Here is a 16,897-nt window from a genome sequence, read left to right on the forward strand (position 1 = left end):
AATAAGATATCGTTACTTTGTTGTAATCATTTAAGCAATAAATATTTTCATTAGTTACATATTTTATTAATTTACTTCCAATAAAACATAAGAGTCTTTGAATATTTTTAGTTAAAAAAATAAATCAGTGGCATACAACTTTTTTATGACTGAGCCATAGATTTCTGTATATGTTTTATGATCTTTTATCAGTCAAGTAGGTGATCAGCCTCCTGTGCCTGACACACGCTGTGGACTTTGGGTCTAAGGCAAGTCGATTTCACCTCACGATGTTTTCCTTCAGCGAATTTTAAATGCGCACATAGAAAGAAAGTCCATTGGTGCACAGCCGGGGATCGAATCTACGACTTCAGTGATAAGAGTTGCTGCCACAGACAACACTGCTCTCCCTAGTTAAATACCTATTGTAATGCTCACATGTGACGGACCTTCCTATAACTCAAAATATGTTCCCCATATCGATTCATATAACCTCGATAACATATCGAACATACGACCTCAGGGATGAGAGTCCCACGATGAAGCCACTAGGCCAACACTACAATCTACAGCCCTGTTTGTGTATGAGCCTTGAATTTTTACCAGTGTTTATATATAACTGTATATTATCATATAATAATTACTTTTATGAAACTGTGTGGCGCCATCTAGTGGTAAATAATTGGACTTTTCCAATGACGCATAATATATTATGTTTAATCATTTCAAAATGGCGCTCGTTGACAGCGTCAATTCCAATGTCATGATTATAATAATATGACATTTCTCGCTGATTTTTGCAATTTGTTGTCAGTTCAGTTTTTATCGTAATACAATGGTGTTCATTCGCGCGCATGATTGATTTGCAAATAATCACGAAAAAATTGCGTTTAGTATTAATATACATATTTAGTTATTATAATTTATAAGTCCAAGGAATTTATTTGGAACATTAGGTGGATATAAGGTATTGTGTTTAGACATTCAATGTTATTTATAGATTATTATTAGATACGTTTTTACATTGAGGTCTGTGAGTAAATATTTATTTTTGTTGCTAAGAAATGTTTCTTTAACTTTATTGTTTATTTATATAATTAATATTTATGTCTGATTTTTATGCTTGCATAATCTTCATAGTCATACACTCCAGTAGCACTATATCGCTTTATGAGTCAGTTCAAAATTCAGCATTTCATTCATAAACACTTACTTCTATATTATATTTTCAATACACACAAATTTACAATTTTTTTTTAATTTATCTTAAACAAATTGCAACGGAATTTATAATTTTATTTTTTTATAAAGATAATATAGGTATTGTATTTTTTCTTACTGTAGTTAAATCCTAATATCTTAATTATAAGTAAAGCATTTTTGTTTTGATTCGTACAAAGTACTTTTGACTGATGTCCAGGAAAACATTAAAATTTTTGAGCGGCACACATTTACGTGTTTTATTAAGGTTTTTTTAAAGATTTTATTTCTGCAAAATGAAGAATTTTTTTCCGGAAATCGAACTAAATTTCTTTGAAATATGCTAAGCAGTAGCTTAAGTACCTACTGTATTAAATTATAAAGAAACCTCGCAGTAAACATTTAAAGTCGATGTTTACCGACTTTTGAAATACCGGTTTTCTTTCAATGAAGTTATGAAAATATATATATATATTTTTTTTAATGTATTAGGAGGCAAACGGGCAAGAGGCTCACCTGATGTTAAGTGATACCGCCGCCCATGGACACTCACATTGCCAGAAGGCTCGCAAGTGCGTTGCCGGCCTTTCAAGAATTGGTACGCTCTTGAAGGACCCTAAGTCGAATTGGTTCGGAAATACTTCAGTGGGCTGGTTCCACATAGTGGTGGTGCGCGGCACAAACTGCCTTAGAAAACGCTCAGTTGTGGAACGACGGATGGTATTTTGTATTTTGCCTTGACGTCCGATAGTGAAACTCAGCTGCAGGTATATTTATTGATTAAAAATTCATACATCCAAATGGGTTAGACCCAATTATTCTAATTGTACTCTTCCAACTAAAGTCTTTCACGTCTTTCGAATTGCGTACGCTGCGAATAAAAGATTTATTTGTTTACAAAAAACACAATCCTGTCCTAACAGGTGACCCTAAATCAACAATATACCTAAGATACACACACGCAATAAAAAAAAACGTGTGCAATTCACACGTGGTAGAAACCTTCAATAATTTTCGTACGACTGCCCTCCTAGGAAGGCCATATCATATTATAATTCTATATAAGTATGTTCTATAATTATATATGCTTGAGACCATGAAGGCAATCCATTATTAGACATATGATAATTATAACTAACCGGATAAATTATATTAGTTATAACCAGTAAAAACCGAAAGAAACAGGTTATCTTATATCTTGGGTAAATTTTCCGTTTGCGCGATTTTGAGGCTGATTTTTTTTATGACTTCGTCATGAGTTCTCAGCATCATAACTAGTGTTGTTATGATGACGCATGACCTTTTTTGCCAAAAAAAAAATCTAAAAGTACCCAAAACCGAATCAGAGCACCCCACTATCCACATGGTCATGTCTGCCTTACCCCTAGAGTGTATATAAATAATCGGAGGCGCGGAGGAAGAGCAGCCCCTACGTAAGGGCGGGGCTGCATTTCCCGCAGCGCCGGAGCAAACACAACTATTTGATCCATGTATTACATGAGAAAGACAAGAGATCATATACGAAGTTTGTCCAACATTACCTTGATATGGCAATGTGTGTGTGGCAATGTGTCGGTAAGTTTTAAGGTTTTAGTAATCAAAATAGTTACACTAATGCCGAATATATAAATATACAAATCAAATACAGAATAGTAATCAGCAGAATTTTCAAATTCCCTTTGTATAAACCAACTTAAGAGTTCAGGCACCTATCATTGCAATTCTTCGCGAATATCAAACACTACTTATCCAGAGATTGATATATTCGGTAGTGGGCTGTCCATTTTAAAAAAGAGCATTTTTTATTTAATTCTAGGCAAACTGTGAACGAAGGCGATTAAATAATGTCACAGATAAACAGATGCAGATAATTGAATCAATCTGTCAATGCGCATGCATGTGGAGATAATCATCTCACAGTTATAATCTATTTACATTTTCATAGTGAATTAAAATGTGGATATGTCGCAGATATAGCAGATAAAAGATAAAATATATCTTTATTTCGGTTATAAAAAGATAAATTCGGATAGGCAAAATTAAACTTCTTCTGTGTATTTTGTTAGCGACTTTTACACCAAGGTCGTGGGTTCAAGAGTTTTTTATACAATATAATTAATATAATTACATGTACATTGGAAAATATCATGAGAAAACTGGACAGGGGTCCGAATCAACGTTGTACGTAGCTCGCTATGTGACTCCAATATTTATTTCCGAATCATACACACCCGGAGTGTTTCAACATCACCTTTCAATTATAGATACGGTTTATACATTTCGATTTTTCGTTTTTTCATTTCTACTCTTCAACTTTGAACCCTTTCATGTAGAAACTCTTGCGCCGTGGCGCTGTACACATGTGCTAATTATAGATTTATATTGTCGCCTGGTAGATAGTAGTAGTGACCCCAGAGCTGGTGCTTTCCTCGCTCAACAGCAATACAGCGAGGAAATGCTGCCAGCATTAGCAGCAGACTCCCGACCGATTTTTTTTTAGATTAATCTTGTGATCTATTTTTTAAATTTTATAAACTATTTTTATTACTGTAATGTGTGCTATGTTACATTACCTTGACTATATTATTAACGTATTACTAACACGATTATTTATTGTAGGCACAAATAGACACGATGCACTTGGCAACAATACTACACTTATTCACTATTTATATTATGTAACACCACACTGTACATATATCATTTTAGTTTCTATATTGGTTTAAAAATATGTGCTCTGTCTTAAAAAAAAACAAACACTCTATGTATGATCCCTCTATCTATCATACATACATAGATACATATATGGTATTTTACTGGGGTAGGTCCTTGATGACAAATGTTTAAATTATAAATGATCCTACTTTAATTATACCTGCCCTGCGATTCTGTAACTCACTTTTCGAACTCACACAGTGTTTTTTCAGAGAGCGACCGCCGATGCGAAAACCGCTGTGTGAGTTCGAAAAGTGAGTTACAGAATCGCAGGGCTGTTAGCCGGTAAAAGCGTAATACTTAAATTCGAATTTTTATTTAACAATGATTTTGTTCCCTTGGAGTAAAGACTCTTGGGCCGTGGGGTTCAAGAGCATAGGCGCTAATTAACGATTTAAGTTGGCGCCTGGTAGATTCAAACTTCTTAAATTTGTTTAAATTTTCTATTTACCTATTTTTCATAATTATTATTAGAGGTTAAGTATATTGTAAATACTGTTTATTTGTGTGTCGGAAATAAATATTATTTGCTTCCAGCCTAATGCCATATGATGAATAAGCTATTGTGTCACAAAACCACCGACAGGGAGGTCCACAAAAGTACGTACTCCCTAGTATCATGTGTAGAACTCACCGCTGACACATTACAGCTATGGAATGGGTTACCAGACGAGATTAAAAAGGACCCATCGTTTGAGCAGATACGGCAGAAGTATGAAGAATTGGGTGAGCTATTTTACAATCTCTCTTTAATTACTTGAAAACAAAAATTGTTGTCTTGACTATGCGGTCATAGGTTCGAATCCCGGCTTTGCACCAATGGACTTTTCTTTCTAAATAACGGTAAAGGAAATCATAGTGTGTAAACCGCCATGCATTAGGCCCAAAAGGTCTATGGTGTGTGTCAGACACAGAAAGTTGATGCTATTGCTTAAAAATTAATCACGAAATAAATACAGATAGCTAAGACCAATAACCAAGGGTTGTAGCACCACTGTCTTTGGGTTATTTACAAGAACTCAATAAAAATATTACATGTTACTTAATGTTGACTTTGACACACACATATTAGGTTCTCATATTTTGTACGAAAATATTCGTGTTTGTGTAATAATTTATCAAAATCCGGGATTCCTTATATGGCAAACAGTAATTTCTGATAAAGATTCCGGTGACGTCATTTATTTACCCAAAATTATATGTAAAGTATTCATTTAGATTCTCCACTGTTTGAATCTTCGTGTTTGAAACGACTTTGCAAAAAAAAAATTATTCTTTGTGCTTAAATCTTCCCATCCTCATTACACAATGAGGAAGCCGCCTAAAAATCGGACTCAGAAGGCTGATCACCTAGTTGCATAAACGTCAAATAAACGCATGCATTCTAAGGCTAAGGTCCATATAGAGATCTTCTTGCCCGCTTTACGCCCTTGACTTGCGAACTGGTAGTAAATGTAAATTTAGAATTAATTTAACATCTTTTCTGTTGACGTTCATAAGTGTACTTGGTTACCTATATGAATAAAGTTAGTTTGAGAGTTGTAGCGTGTGTTCACATTTTTTCTTTTACTCAATTTATTTCTGTCAACTGTATGAGAATTGTCAATAAAGTAAAATTAAATTAAACATACCAAAAACAAATGAAATAAATAAATAACAGCTGTATTTTGTTTATAAATATAATTTCAGGTGATTCAGGTGATGTCAATAATGCTCAGAACGGAGACAAAAGAGCTAAATTCACCATTAACAATGACCCCATACTGGTCCCCAACAATGAACATGAAGGATTTCTTATTCAGGATCACGAAAATACTGAGTACGTACGTTTCCTGGGTCATCGGGGTGCTTTAAAAAAAAAGAGGATTTTAGTTTTACTCTATATTAACCACTCACGTACAACAATAAAATATAAGCGAAACAATGAAATGTTAAGTTCACATGTAAGAAGTGAAACTTCTTTAGCTTTAACTAATTTTTAAGTATTGTTCATATTTATACAAATCTAAAGCTTTAGATTTCCGAAACTTAGAGGGAAGGAAAAGGGAAGATATGTTAGGAATTTAATGAATTTAATTGTCATTAAAATATTAAGTGTCGAAAATTAATACAAATTATACATTTAATTAATTTCTTCGATAATAAAAACACATGGCATTTTAAATTACAATTCGTCATTTGAGATTTCAATAAATTATTTTAATAAAATATAAAATACATACTAATATTTCATAAATTCTTTTTAAAAATAGAATTTCTATTTTTAAAAAGGTATTTTTCGGTAATTCGCCCTTCTCACTCGCTCTCAATCGCTCTTCTTCGACGAAAACGCTGCACATCTTCGTGACGCACTTCAAAAAATTTAAAGCCGCTTAGATATTTTTTTTCCTAACTGCGTGAAGTGACTGTATGATCCACATTTCAGATTGCATATTTCACCACAGAACAGAAAAAAACACGAGCAGGTAATTATAAATTTAAAAAAATAAGGGTATGCCAATTAGATTTTTTACCCATTTATGTGTCCAAAGTATATTTGTGAATACTTTACTTTAAAATGATACTTATAACTTTAAAACTACGGTGAAGGAAAACATCGTGAGGAAACCGGCATGCTTTAGACCCGAAAAGTAGATGTGTACGCACAGTAGTCTGATTACCTACTTGCCTACACTTATCATGGAACAGATACAGTAATCTGAGGCCCATACCTCAAAGGCTGTAGCACCATTGGTATATATTGGTATATAAGCCGCCCGTTTAGTTGCCCATATCGAGAAACGATTTCTTATCATTGATCTGCCCAAACCACATCACGATGTGGCCAATAGACAATGAAACATTTCATGAATTGAGCTAATCTGCGATATGGCTACGACATATACATAATTAAAAACTACGCAATATTTTTTAGTTTTCACCGACACATTTTGTTATGCATAAAAACATAAATACTAATTTATGAGTAAAATTTTAATAAACAAATTATTATTTTAATCACATATAGCAGACAATTTATTAAGCAAAGATACAAGCTACAGAAGTGGACAGTTTAGATAAAAATTACATAATTTTCAGGCAAAAAGAACCCGCTACTATATAAAAATGTCACTCCTTCTTGGCTGTTGGGTATTTTTTACTGGTGTATTCTTAACGCATAATGAAAAGGAAGAAATATTTAAAACCACCGCTGTTCTACCCGGAGATATCAATAGTAAGTAATTCATGATGAAATTAAATAGTTCCACGTAACATATGAAGTTGATACATCCCTTATAATTTTTATGTATTATGTTATTTGTTTTTCTATAAATGTAACGAAGTATAAGTAAATAAAAATTATACTATATTTCTTTACAGATTATACACTCGGCACATTAAATGCGGAAGCGATATCAGTTAAGATAAATGGACCATTTCTATCGGCTCGCGATGAACGAAATCTTAACTCCAGTGAATATGATTCTGCTGATAAAATGGTGGTCTGGCTTGAAGGAGATGAGGTATTGTGAATGGTATTTATAATAATAAAAATTTATTTGCAAGAATATGGTAAAACAATCACACAATGGCGCGAAAATTTGCCTTAAAAGTTAGAATTTTACAGAATTACATATTACATTACGAAACATATCATCATAGTTAATTCTTATATTATTTAGCACTTTATCAAACACACATAACATTATTCAAATAATTTGTGACGTTTCAGAGCAAATATAAAAAGTTTAAAAAAACATTTTTTTTTTCAGATTTCACAGCCCTGGTACATTACACTCTCAAATAATTTAAATTATAATAGAGGAGAAATGCGATATCATATATTCCAGCTTAATAAAACAAGCTATATATTAAAACTAAGAACAACGGCATCTAGCGTGACTGCCTTTAAACTGAGTTTTGATTTGAATCCACTAGATGGCAGCACCGGCGTTCTTTACGCTATTATTCTACTTTTTGTACTGTATGTTCTAATTATTTTTGAGGTAAGTAATATTTAGTTATCTATAAAACCTTTTTGTCTAGCTTCTTAGGATACGGCTCTTACTATTTTTTTAATCTTAAGTGATACCGCCGTCCATGGACATTCTCAATGGGAGGGGGTTCGCGAGTGGGTTGCCGCCCTTATAAGAATTGGTACGCTCTTTTCTGGAAGGACCTTAAGTCTAATTGATTCGGAAATACTTGAAAGGAAACTGAAAACGCTTAGTTGTGGAACGGCGGACCTTGAGGTGATACGGCTGGAATTTCGTATTCTGCCTCGACGTCCGATGATGAAACTCAGCTGTAGGTAATAATCCGAACAACTGAAAAGACTGGCATTCTTCGAGACAATTTTAATAGGTTTCCTTTAATTATTTTGGCAGGTAGGATACACTTTCAGTTGGTCACGCGTTGAATTTTGTATTTTGGCGTAAGAGGTTAGACTATATACGAATTTCATATGTATTGGTGAATATTCTTACACTTGCTGATTCCTCAAGATATTTTGGCTTTTTGAGAAATTGTTCCTCTCACTTAAAATCTCTGTGCACAGACCATAAAGTAATAAATAAAATCTATCGCGTTAAGTATTCTAAGTATATTATTTAGGTTTAAAATGTTTTTTAGATTATTAACAGAACCATGGCAGCGTTATTAGTATCGACAACATCACTGGCTGCTTTAGCTCTAGTTGGACAAAGGCCGAGTTTGCCAGAGGTGATCTCATGGCTGGACGTGGAAACACTACTTCTGCTCTTCAGCATGATGATATTAGTGGCTATCATGGCGGAGACTGGCATTTTCGATTTCTTGGCTGTGTTTACTTTTGAAGTATGTATCAAACTATTTTTGGTTTACGTATGTGTTACCGATTTAAAAACGTTAACTTATTAAATTTTATCTGTCCAAGAAGTGTTCTTAGTGTATATGTCGCAGCCAACTAGCTTACTAAGCCGTTGAATTAACAGCCTTTTAAATAAAAAGCGCTGTTTAACTAGCGGCCTGAAAGATATTCAGCCGTAGCTTTTGTTACAACATTGAATAAACTGTTTGGCTAATGCTTAGGCCATTCGTACGATAGAGTGATCATCTGGTAGAAATAAAAGAAATGAAACTTAAAAACTTAAAATATTTCTTTAAAAATTTATTGCTTGAGTCAGTCACAGCTAAAATCAGATTATTATTGTCACTAGACTCTTCCATTGCACTTGTTTCAAAACTTTGGAAAACACCATCAAAGTGGAACTAAATTTAAATAACCAGTCAACAAGCTAAGCAAGTAATGAAACGTCATCGGTCCTAGTCATCTGCCTAGCTGTTTGATCAACTGGCTGAATATCTTTAAGGCCGCTAGTTAAACGGCGCTGTTTATTTAAAAGGCTAGGCTGTGACATATTCATGACAATTTTATTTATCGCTATATAATAGTTTATTTTCTTTTAAAATACTTTCGCGCTAATATCGGGATGAAAAGACACGTTCGACGAAGACTATAACGACCAAATTAACGCAAATAAAACTTTTGGCTAGCTTTTGAACCAAGAATATTTATTATTCAAGGTGACGAAAGGAAAACTGTGGCCATTGATTTTCCTTCTATGCATAATAACTGCTGTCTTGTCTACTTTTTTGGACAATGTGACCACGGTGCTACTAATGTCGCCTGTTACTATAAGGTAAACAATTCTTATTTATGAATTATTAAACTTCTTACGCACCTTCCTTCACCGTCATCAATGAAGTTTGGTGAACGTTGTCATTATTTTTCCCATACATTAATTTACGCACTCCTATGAAACAAGTTTCACGTTCCTGGTGTATAACTAACAATAATAGGAGGTTCTACAATAAGAAAATCCATCTCTTCCTCCACAGAACAAATGTGTGTAGCTTATAGTACCATAGGTACCGCTCAAGTATTACTTGAGCACTATTGGCAGAGGGGGGATCTTTGATTTTCTTATTTGGTGATTACGTCAACAGTAATTATTTACTTCTTTACACATATTACCCACATATTGTCTATGCTTGAAAACGAAATACATTTTCGAGGATGAAAAAAAATATTCGTTTATGTACTATTCTTTTTGAGATCTTTTTTTACTTTTGCTGACAACATGAGGGGGGGGGATAAATTGTAATAAATCTGCTTACGTACTACTTGAATGGCCTCATAAGCTTACTGAAACACAAGAATTATTTTCAGATTATGCGAAGTAATGGACCTGGATCCAGTACCAATATTAATGTTCATGGCGATATACAGCAATATAGGTGGGACTGCCACCCCGGTAGGAGATCCACCTAATGTCATTGTTGCTTCTAATAAAGCTGTCATCAATGCTGTAAGTATTTCTTGTTAGATTCCGATATTATTTCATTTAAATCAGTGGCGCTACAACCGTTTTAGGTCTGGGCCTCAGATTTCTGTATCTGTTTCATGATCATTTTTCAATCTAATAGGCAAGTAGGTGATCAGCCTCCTGTGCCCGACACACGCCGTTGACTTTTTGAGTCTAAGGCCTACAACGCACTAGCGGCTGGCCGCAATGCGGTGTGCCGCTGCGGCGGGCCGCGGTATATACGGTCCGCCGTAGCGGCCTGCCGTATTCCGGCTAACCGTCCCTATTGCGGTCCTATTGCGGTCTGCCGCAATCGTCACTCGTCAGTGCTTCTTGCAAATATTGCGCATGATGGACGTTGAAGAAGTTGCGGCAGTTATTTATTTATATAATCGTAGAAAATATCGTCAAAAAATCTCTGCATAGTGTCTAGCGCAAAGAACAAGCGATGACTGAGGCGGGTAGGACGTGGTATTTGCGGCTAACCGCGCCGAGTGCGTGGAGGGATGCGGCGTACCGCATCATTCAACCCGTGCGGCTCGCCGCAGCTCCAGATCAACCGGAGCGGTTGACGGTTGACCGCAAGTCAGTGCGTTGTTATCGTGCGGTTTCATATAATAATCTATGTGCGGCCCGCCGCAGCGGCACACCGCATTGCGGCCAGCCGCTAGTGCGTTGTAGGTCTTAGGCAAGCCGGTTTCCTCACGATGTTTTCCTTCACCGTTTGAGCGAATGTTAAATGCCCACATAAGAAAGTCTATTTGCGCACAGCCGGGGATCGAACCTACGAGCACAGGGATGAGAGTCGCTAAAATGACATCATCTGGTCACAGGCAGCTCTCACCAAAGCCTGGGTTACGAGGATAATTTTAACATTGGCTTTAGGTGAATAAAGGTTAAAAAAAACTTTTATTTATTTATTTCGTAATCCTACATCTAACAAAAAACAATTATACTTAACATATAGCCAAAGATGGAATACATAATATATAAAAAAAGGTTTAAACATTTACCAACGGAAAAAATCAATAAAAATTATTCAATACACTTTACGTAATACCTAATTCGGCTGTGTTGTGTGATGGTCTGAATGTGAGGGTGTGTAGGTATGTGGGGTGTGCTTATGATTTAGCGCTACGGATATTCTTAATACTCATTTTAAGCATATTCCATGATAGCTTAAACAAGCTATTGCTTATAATCTCCTGCCATAAATAACAATTAATTTCCGGCTGCTAAGCTTTATAACAATAAAGTAGGAATAAAAAAACAGAAGCAGAAATTTGACAGTTGAGCACTGTAAGTACCTAACTACATTCTCACGTAAGTGCAAACACTTTCTGTTTTTTTTTCAGGGTATAAACTTCACTAACTTCACAGCACACATGTCAGTTGGTGTAGTGTTTATAGTACTTCAGACTACACTTCAGATAAAATACATGTATAGGGATGTGAACAAGCTTCGCCTTAGGGTGCCTAGGGAAATACAAGGTAACTAACAATTATTTCAAATATATTTTTTTTTTAATAAGCTTGCTGATACCCAGTACAATATAATAACACTTATTTAAGTTACATAAATAAAACTTAATCTAATCCGTCACTTGACCCTTTTTAGGTAGTCAGCGTGTCCTGTGACACATAGGCCTCTTCCAGCTGTTTCCATTCTTTTCTGATATTAGCTCTTCTTATCCAAGTTGTGCTATTCTCTTTTTATCGTCTGCCCATCTCTTGTTCTGTCTTCCTCTTTTCCTTTTTCCATCGCGTGGTTGCCATTCTGTAATTATTTTTGTCCATTTCAACCTGCTATCTCTCATCATGTGCCCAGTCCAGCGCCATTTCAATTGCCTTATTTTCTTTTTAATGTCTTCTACTTTGGTCGCTGATCTTATATAATTAATGAAGTTAATTTATTTGTTAACTAAGGTAGTGTGTAAGGTGTGTCTGCAAAACCTACGTTTAATTTACCTTTCTCGATTTTTTTAAAATATATACCTTGTACTATCTTCTTCTTTCGGTGCCTCTCCATCACTGGAGGTTAGCCGTCTTATGAAGCTTGTCTTGTCATGTGTCAGATGCAGCAACTCTATCGCAATCCCCGTCCACCTAACGTTCTACTCTTTCAGAATTACACCATCAAATATCGATATGGCGTCGGGCGGCGGAATCCCTTCCGCATTTGAGTAATGGCGTCGCCGTGGTTAGAGAGGGATTAGAGAGAAAGATAGACAAACTAAACAAACAGTTGAAGAACATGGTTAAAGAGAGGAATAAACGAGCCTGCCCCAAAGATACCTTTAAAAGCACTTTGGTCGAGTTAAAAGAAAAGGTATGTAGTATTTTTGTATCCGATTAGTTTCTGTGATAACCCCTTTTGTCGATGAAAGATATTATAACAGATTAAATTAGGCCCATTCCGCTCAGTAGACTGAATTATATATAATATTTAATTACTGATTTATACTTTTTTTTCAGTACAAAATCCGCGACAAAGGTCTTCTAATAAAATCATCAGTGGCTATAATTTTTGTGGTGACAGTATTCTTTTTACACTCAATACCAGAGCTAAGTAAGTATTAAAAATTTTGCACCAACTTGGAATCATATATTATCGAGCAGTCGAGGCAGCAAAGTCGACGGCGTGCGTCAGGCACAGAAGGCTGATCGCCTACTAGATTGCCTATTAGATTAACAAATGATCCTGAAACAGATACAGAATTCTGAGGCCCAGACCTAAAAAGGTTGTAGTGACAGTGATTTTTTTTTGTTTATTGTATATTATCGAGTAGTCGAGTTCTAGCTGTCAAAAGATAATACTATTATATTGACGTATACGAATATTTGAAGAAACTCTTTACGCACATGCACTAAGCATTGCTAGAAGTTTAAAAAACTAAAAAGTGTAAAAAATTGCGAGTCCTTTTAAATTTAAAACCTAAATGCATAAAAAATAATTTTTAGATAGGGTATCACTCGCAATGACAGCTCTTCTGGGCGCCATTTTGCTCTTATTATTAGCTGATCGGATGGATATTGAACCCATATTACACCGAGTTGAATGGTCTACTCTACTTTTCTTTGCTGCTCTATTCGTGCTTATGGAGGTAAGTTAAGAGCGAGATACATTAATTTTATTAGAATAATAACGCCCATAGAAGCAGTGTTAGAAGTCTGTGACTTTTGACTCTATGGTGGTGCGTGCCAAGGGAGTTTTCTCATTCATTTGTAGTTCAAATAATAAAATAAATTGTCTACGGGATCTGTTGGATGCTATGTTTCTTTATAAACTGTTCAACAATATGCTGGACTCACCGCAAATCATGTTTAAATGGAGCATTTCTGTTCGTACAGGTTTGAGAAAACAGATATTATCTCCAGTAAGCGCTCGAATTTGGGGAGGTAGCCGTGGTGTTTAGTGGAGCGTAGAGCTCCACTGACTGAAAGACTGTGCAGTCGGCTACAGAGCCCGAAAAATCTAGATATTTTTGCCCATTGTTATTAATAAATAAATATTTTAGCCAGATGTGGTATAATTTAAGCCAAATTATTTTATTAATTTAGAATCACACTGAATGAGCCAGTGTTTATAGCTCAAAACTACGCTCTGATCTGAGGAAAATGACCAATTAAAATCAGTAAAGTTCTCTCTTTGACCATTAACAAAAATAAATAATATTAACTTCCTAAAGGCAGTGCAGGTCCCCTTTTCTTTCTGACTTAAGGAAAATACTGGAAAAGATATAGAAATAAAACAAGGCTTTACTATCATTATTATTACAGATTTTGTTATTATCACTGTTACTAATGTGGCAGGATATTCTTTAACAAATGTAGGTTTATAGTTTATTTTATATGTTTTTTCAGGCGTTATCAAAACTTGGCTTAATCCTATATATCGGAGGTCTAATGGAACAAGTTATATTAAAAGTGGACGAATCTTCAAGATTGGCCGTCGCTCTCATATTGATTATATGGGTAATAAGATTTTATTACATAACTGCCCCCGCGAACTTTGTATCGCCTTAATATGATTTTACTAAGCTTTTTAGTAGCTACATACCAACATATTATGAAACATTCTGCTATACTACCCCATAGAAACTGTTCGCTTTTCCGGAATAAAAACCAAAGTTCTGTATTAAACTACATTTTTCAAGGTTTTTTTTTTATTTTCTCTCCATAAAAAACCTTCATCAGAGTTCAAGGAATATATATAAAAAAATACTCGAACTGGTCAGAACTGAACAGATTAATCCAATGCGGCAATTATTTACATAATATCATCACAAACAAAACAATACGTAAAAACAATAATAGAAAAACAACACAAAATTAAACATTAATAGATTAAAATATTTCCAAAAAGACTAACTATTTATTAAAGTATAGGATCTGACATGACGCAGACTTTCTGTCAGATCACTCAACGGACAATTAAAATCATCTATCTTTGCAGATCATTATTTCCATACTTTTTGTCGTGTGCCCTTTTCGAGGGGTTAGTTTTCCCTGAAAGTACAAATAGTAACAGCGGTCGAAGTCGTCTCCTAACGTAACCATCAGCCACCCTGAGGCATAGGCACTGGAGCAATGCTTGATTGTTTTCCTTAAATTCGTCCTTGTGAATTCATTTTCAGTCAAACTTACAGGTATCCGGCACTATATCGGCCTTCGTTGACAATATACCACTTACAACAATGATGGTGCGAGTTGTGGTATCAATTGGTACCAATCCCAAGTTGAACCTGCCGATGGCACCACTCATTTGGGCTTTGTTGTATGGCGCATGTTTGGGAGGTAATAAAATAGTTAACTTAGATATTTTATTTTGTGATTTTCCTTCCTAGAAAAAATATATTTGGTAAATTTGTCCATTCTACTTTAAAACAGCTCCAAATTTCTTTCTGCATATTTGAAGAAAAAAATCTGTTGAATGATACTTAGTAAGGTAATTATTATTTCAGGCAACGGTACACTAATCGGCGCAAGCGCAAACGTGGTGTGCGCAGGAGTAGCAGAACAGCACGGATATAAATTTACATTCACGAAGTTCTTCAAAGTAGGTTTTCCCATTATGATCGGCCATCTTGTTGTTTGCTCCGTGTACCTTTTGATTTGTCATTGTGTCTTTGAATGGCATTAGGACGTATTTGACGTATATACTCAATGTTGAAGAAAGAAAGTAAGAAGAGTCTGGAAGAATGACCAGCGCTGTGGAACACGTCTGCTCCACAGCATAATGCTAAGCCAGGGCCAGTTACAACCACAACACACACATTACACACTCAAAATGTACCTTATTTAGTGTGTTTCTGTGTGTGTTTCGTTAGTAATGAATGTTATGTCTATGTCTTATGTATAATACTAGCCTATACCAACGAATTCAGACGTAGGATATAAGCAAAGTTCTTCTTGGCGCTCTGAAGACAAACTTTCTGCAACCCAAATTGCCGCTTGGCGGCGTGGCGCTGCACTGCGGCAGCTGTCTCTCTCTTACGCATTGCAATACGAAGAAGAGAGAGGAAGAGAGACGGAGAATGACGCCAGCGCCGCCAACTACGATCTAAAATGGGGACAGGTCCACTTGGAATCGGCACACGATATCCTTATGTTCTGCGATTCTATTCTACGTCTGAATTCGTTGACTATACCAAAAACAATATTAAAAAGTGATTACCGTTTACTATTAATGAACGACTCTGAGTACCTTTCGTAAATCTTTTTGCTTTAATTATAATTGTTAATTGTAGATATTTGGAATTTGAAAAATAGCTAGTATAATGTGTATTTATAATAATTTTATAAGTACAAAATAATTTAATGAGTTGAACTTAAGATTGTCATTTGATACATATATTGTGAAGAGCTAAGATAGATAGAGATAGATAAGCTCAAAAATATTTATTTATATATTTCGATGAAAAATATTGGTGACTTGAAAATGTAATACATATTTAATTTACACAAAATACAAAGTTTTAGTCGCCTATTCATTATATTCATTGCGTCGACAGTGAGGGTAGACGTTTCGCCCTACCCTCACTTAGGCTTAATGCGTAACTTTGAACCCCTCTCGTATTAGTGTTATTTTTAAGGACAATAAAACACAATATACATAAACAAATTCTCCATTTTATTTTTACCGATAAAAAATAAACTAAAAACTACTAATATTTAGTAAAAAAAACTATATAATCGGATCTCTCGTACACGAAACAAAAGTCGTTAAAAAAATAACAAACAAGCCAAAATAACTTATAACAATTGGCAATTAACGCCGCGTTCCTACATTTAAATTACGGACAACCATTCGTTTTTTTTAAGGTTTTTGCTGTGTATGTTATCCGTAATTTAAATTTAGAATTTTTCCCATTTCCTATTACAGCGAATTCCGTTTAGTGAGTCCAACAAAATCGTAATTTCAAAACGTGTATCGAGATATAATATGCTGCATCATACCATATACATTTTACTATATCTAAACCTAGAAACAAAGTCACATTAGTCGAAACAAATATATTAATGTGATTTTGAGATGGACTGACTTTTCCTACACGTTACAATAACATAAGGTATGACGCCGACTATAAAACTGTTTTTACTCTAATTAAATTCTAATGCATTCGGAGTTAAATGGATATATTAGTATATAACAATGTATGTAACAACTACCCGAG

The 16,897-nt window shown here is 34.9% G+C and overlaps 1 protein-coding gene across 1 annotated transcript; it reads left to right on the plus strand.

The window, feature by feature from the left end:
- The first annotated feature begins 819 nt into the window (after positions 1 to 819).
- Positions 820 to 16,896, plus strand: LOC125055057 (P protein-like). The gene is made up of 17 exons (XM_047657264.1): positions 820 to 946; positions 4,432 to 4,620; positions 5,584 to 5,713; positions 6,320 to 6,359; positions 6,973 to 7,108; positions 7,255 to 7,397; positions 7,647 to 7,880; positions 8,506 to 8,709; positions 9,439 to 9,554; positions 10,085 to 10,223; positions 11,576 to 11,711; positions 12,347 to 12,549; positions 12,696 to 12,789; positions 13,182 to 13,324; positions 14,085 to 14,195; positions 14,870 to 15,017; positions 15,185 to 16,896. Exons 2-17 carry the CDS (start codon positions 4,443 to 4,445, stop codon positions 15,361 to 15,363), a joined length of 2,334 nt encoding a protein of 777 aa, XP_047513220.1. The 5' UTR covers positions 820 to 946; positions 4,432 to 4,442; the 3' UTR covers positions 15,364 to 16,896.
- The last annotated feature ends 1 nt before the right edge of the window (position 16,897 follows it).

Source organism: Pieris napi, chromosome 13 (genome assembly GCF_905475465.1).
Source record: "Pieris napi chromosome 13, ilPieNapi1.2, whole genome shotgun sequence".
Taxonomy (NCBI): Eukaryota; Metazoa; Arthropoda; class Insecta; order Lepidoptera; family Pieridae; genus Pieris; species Pieris napi.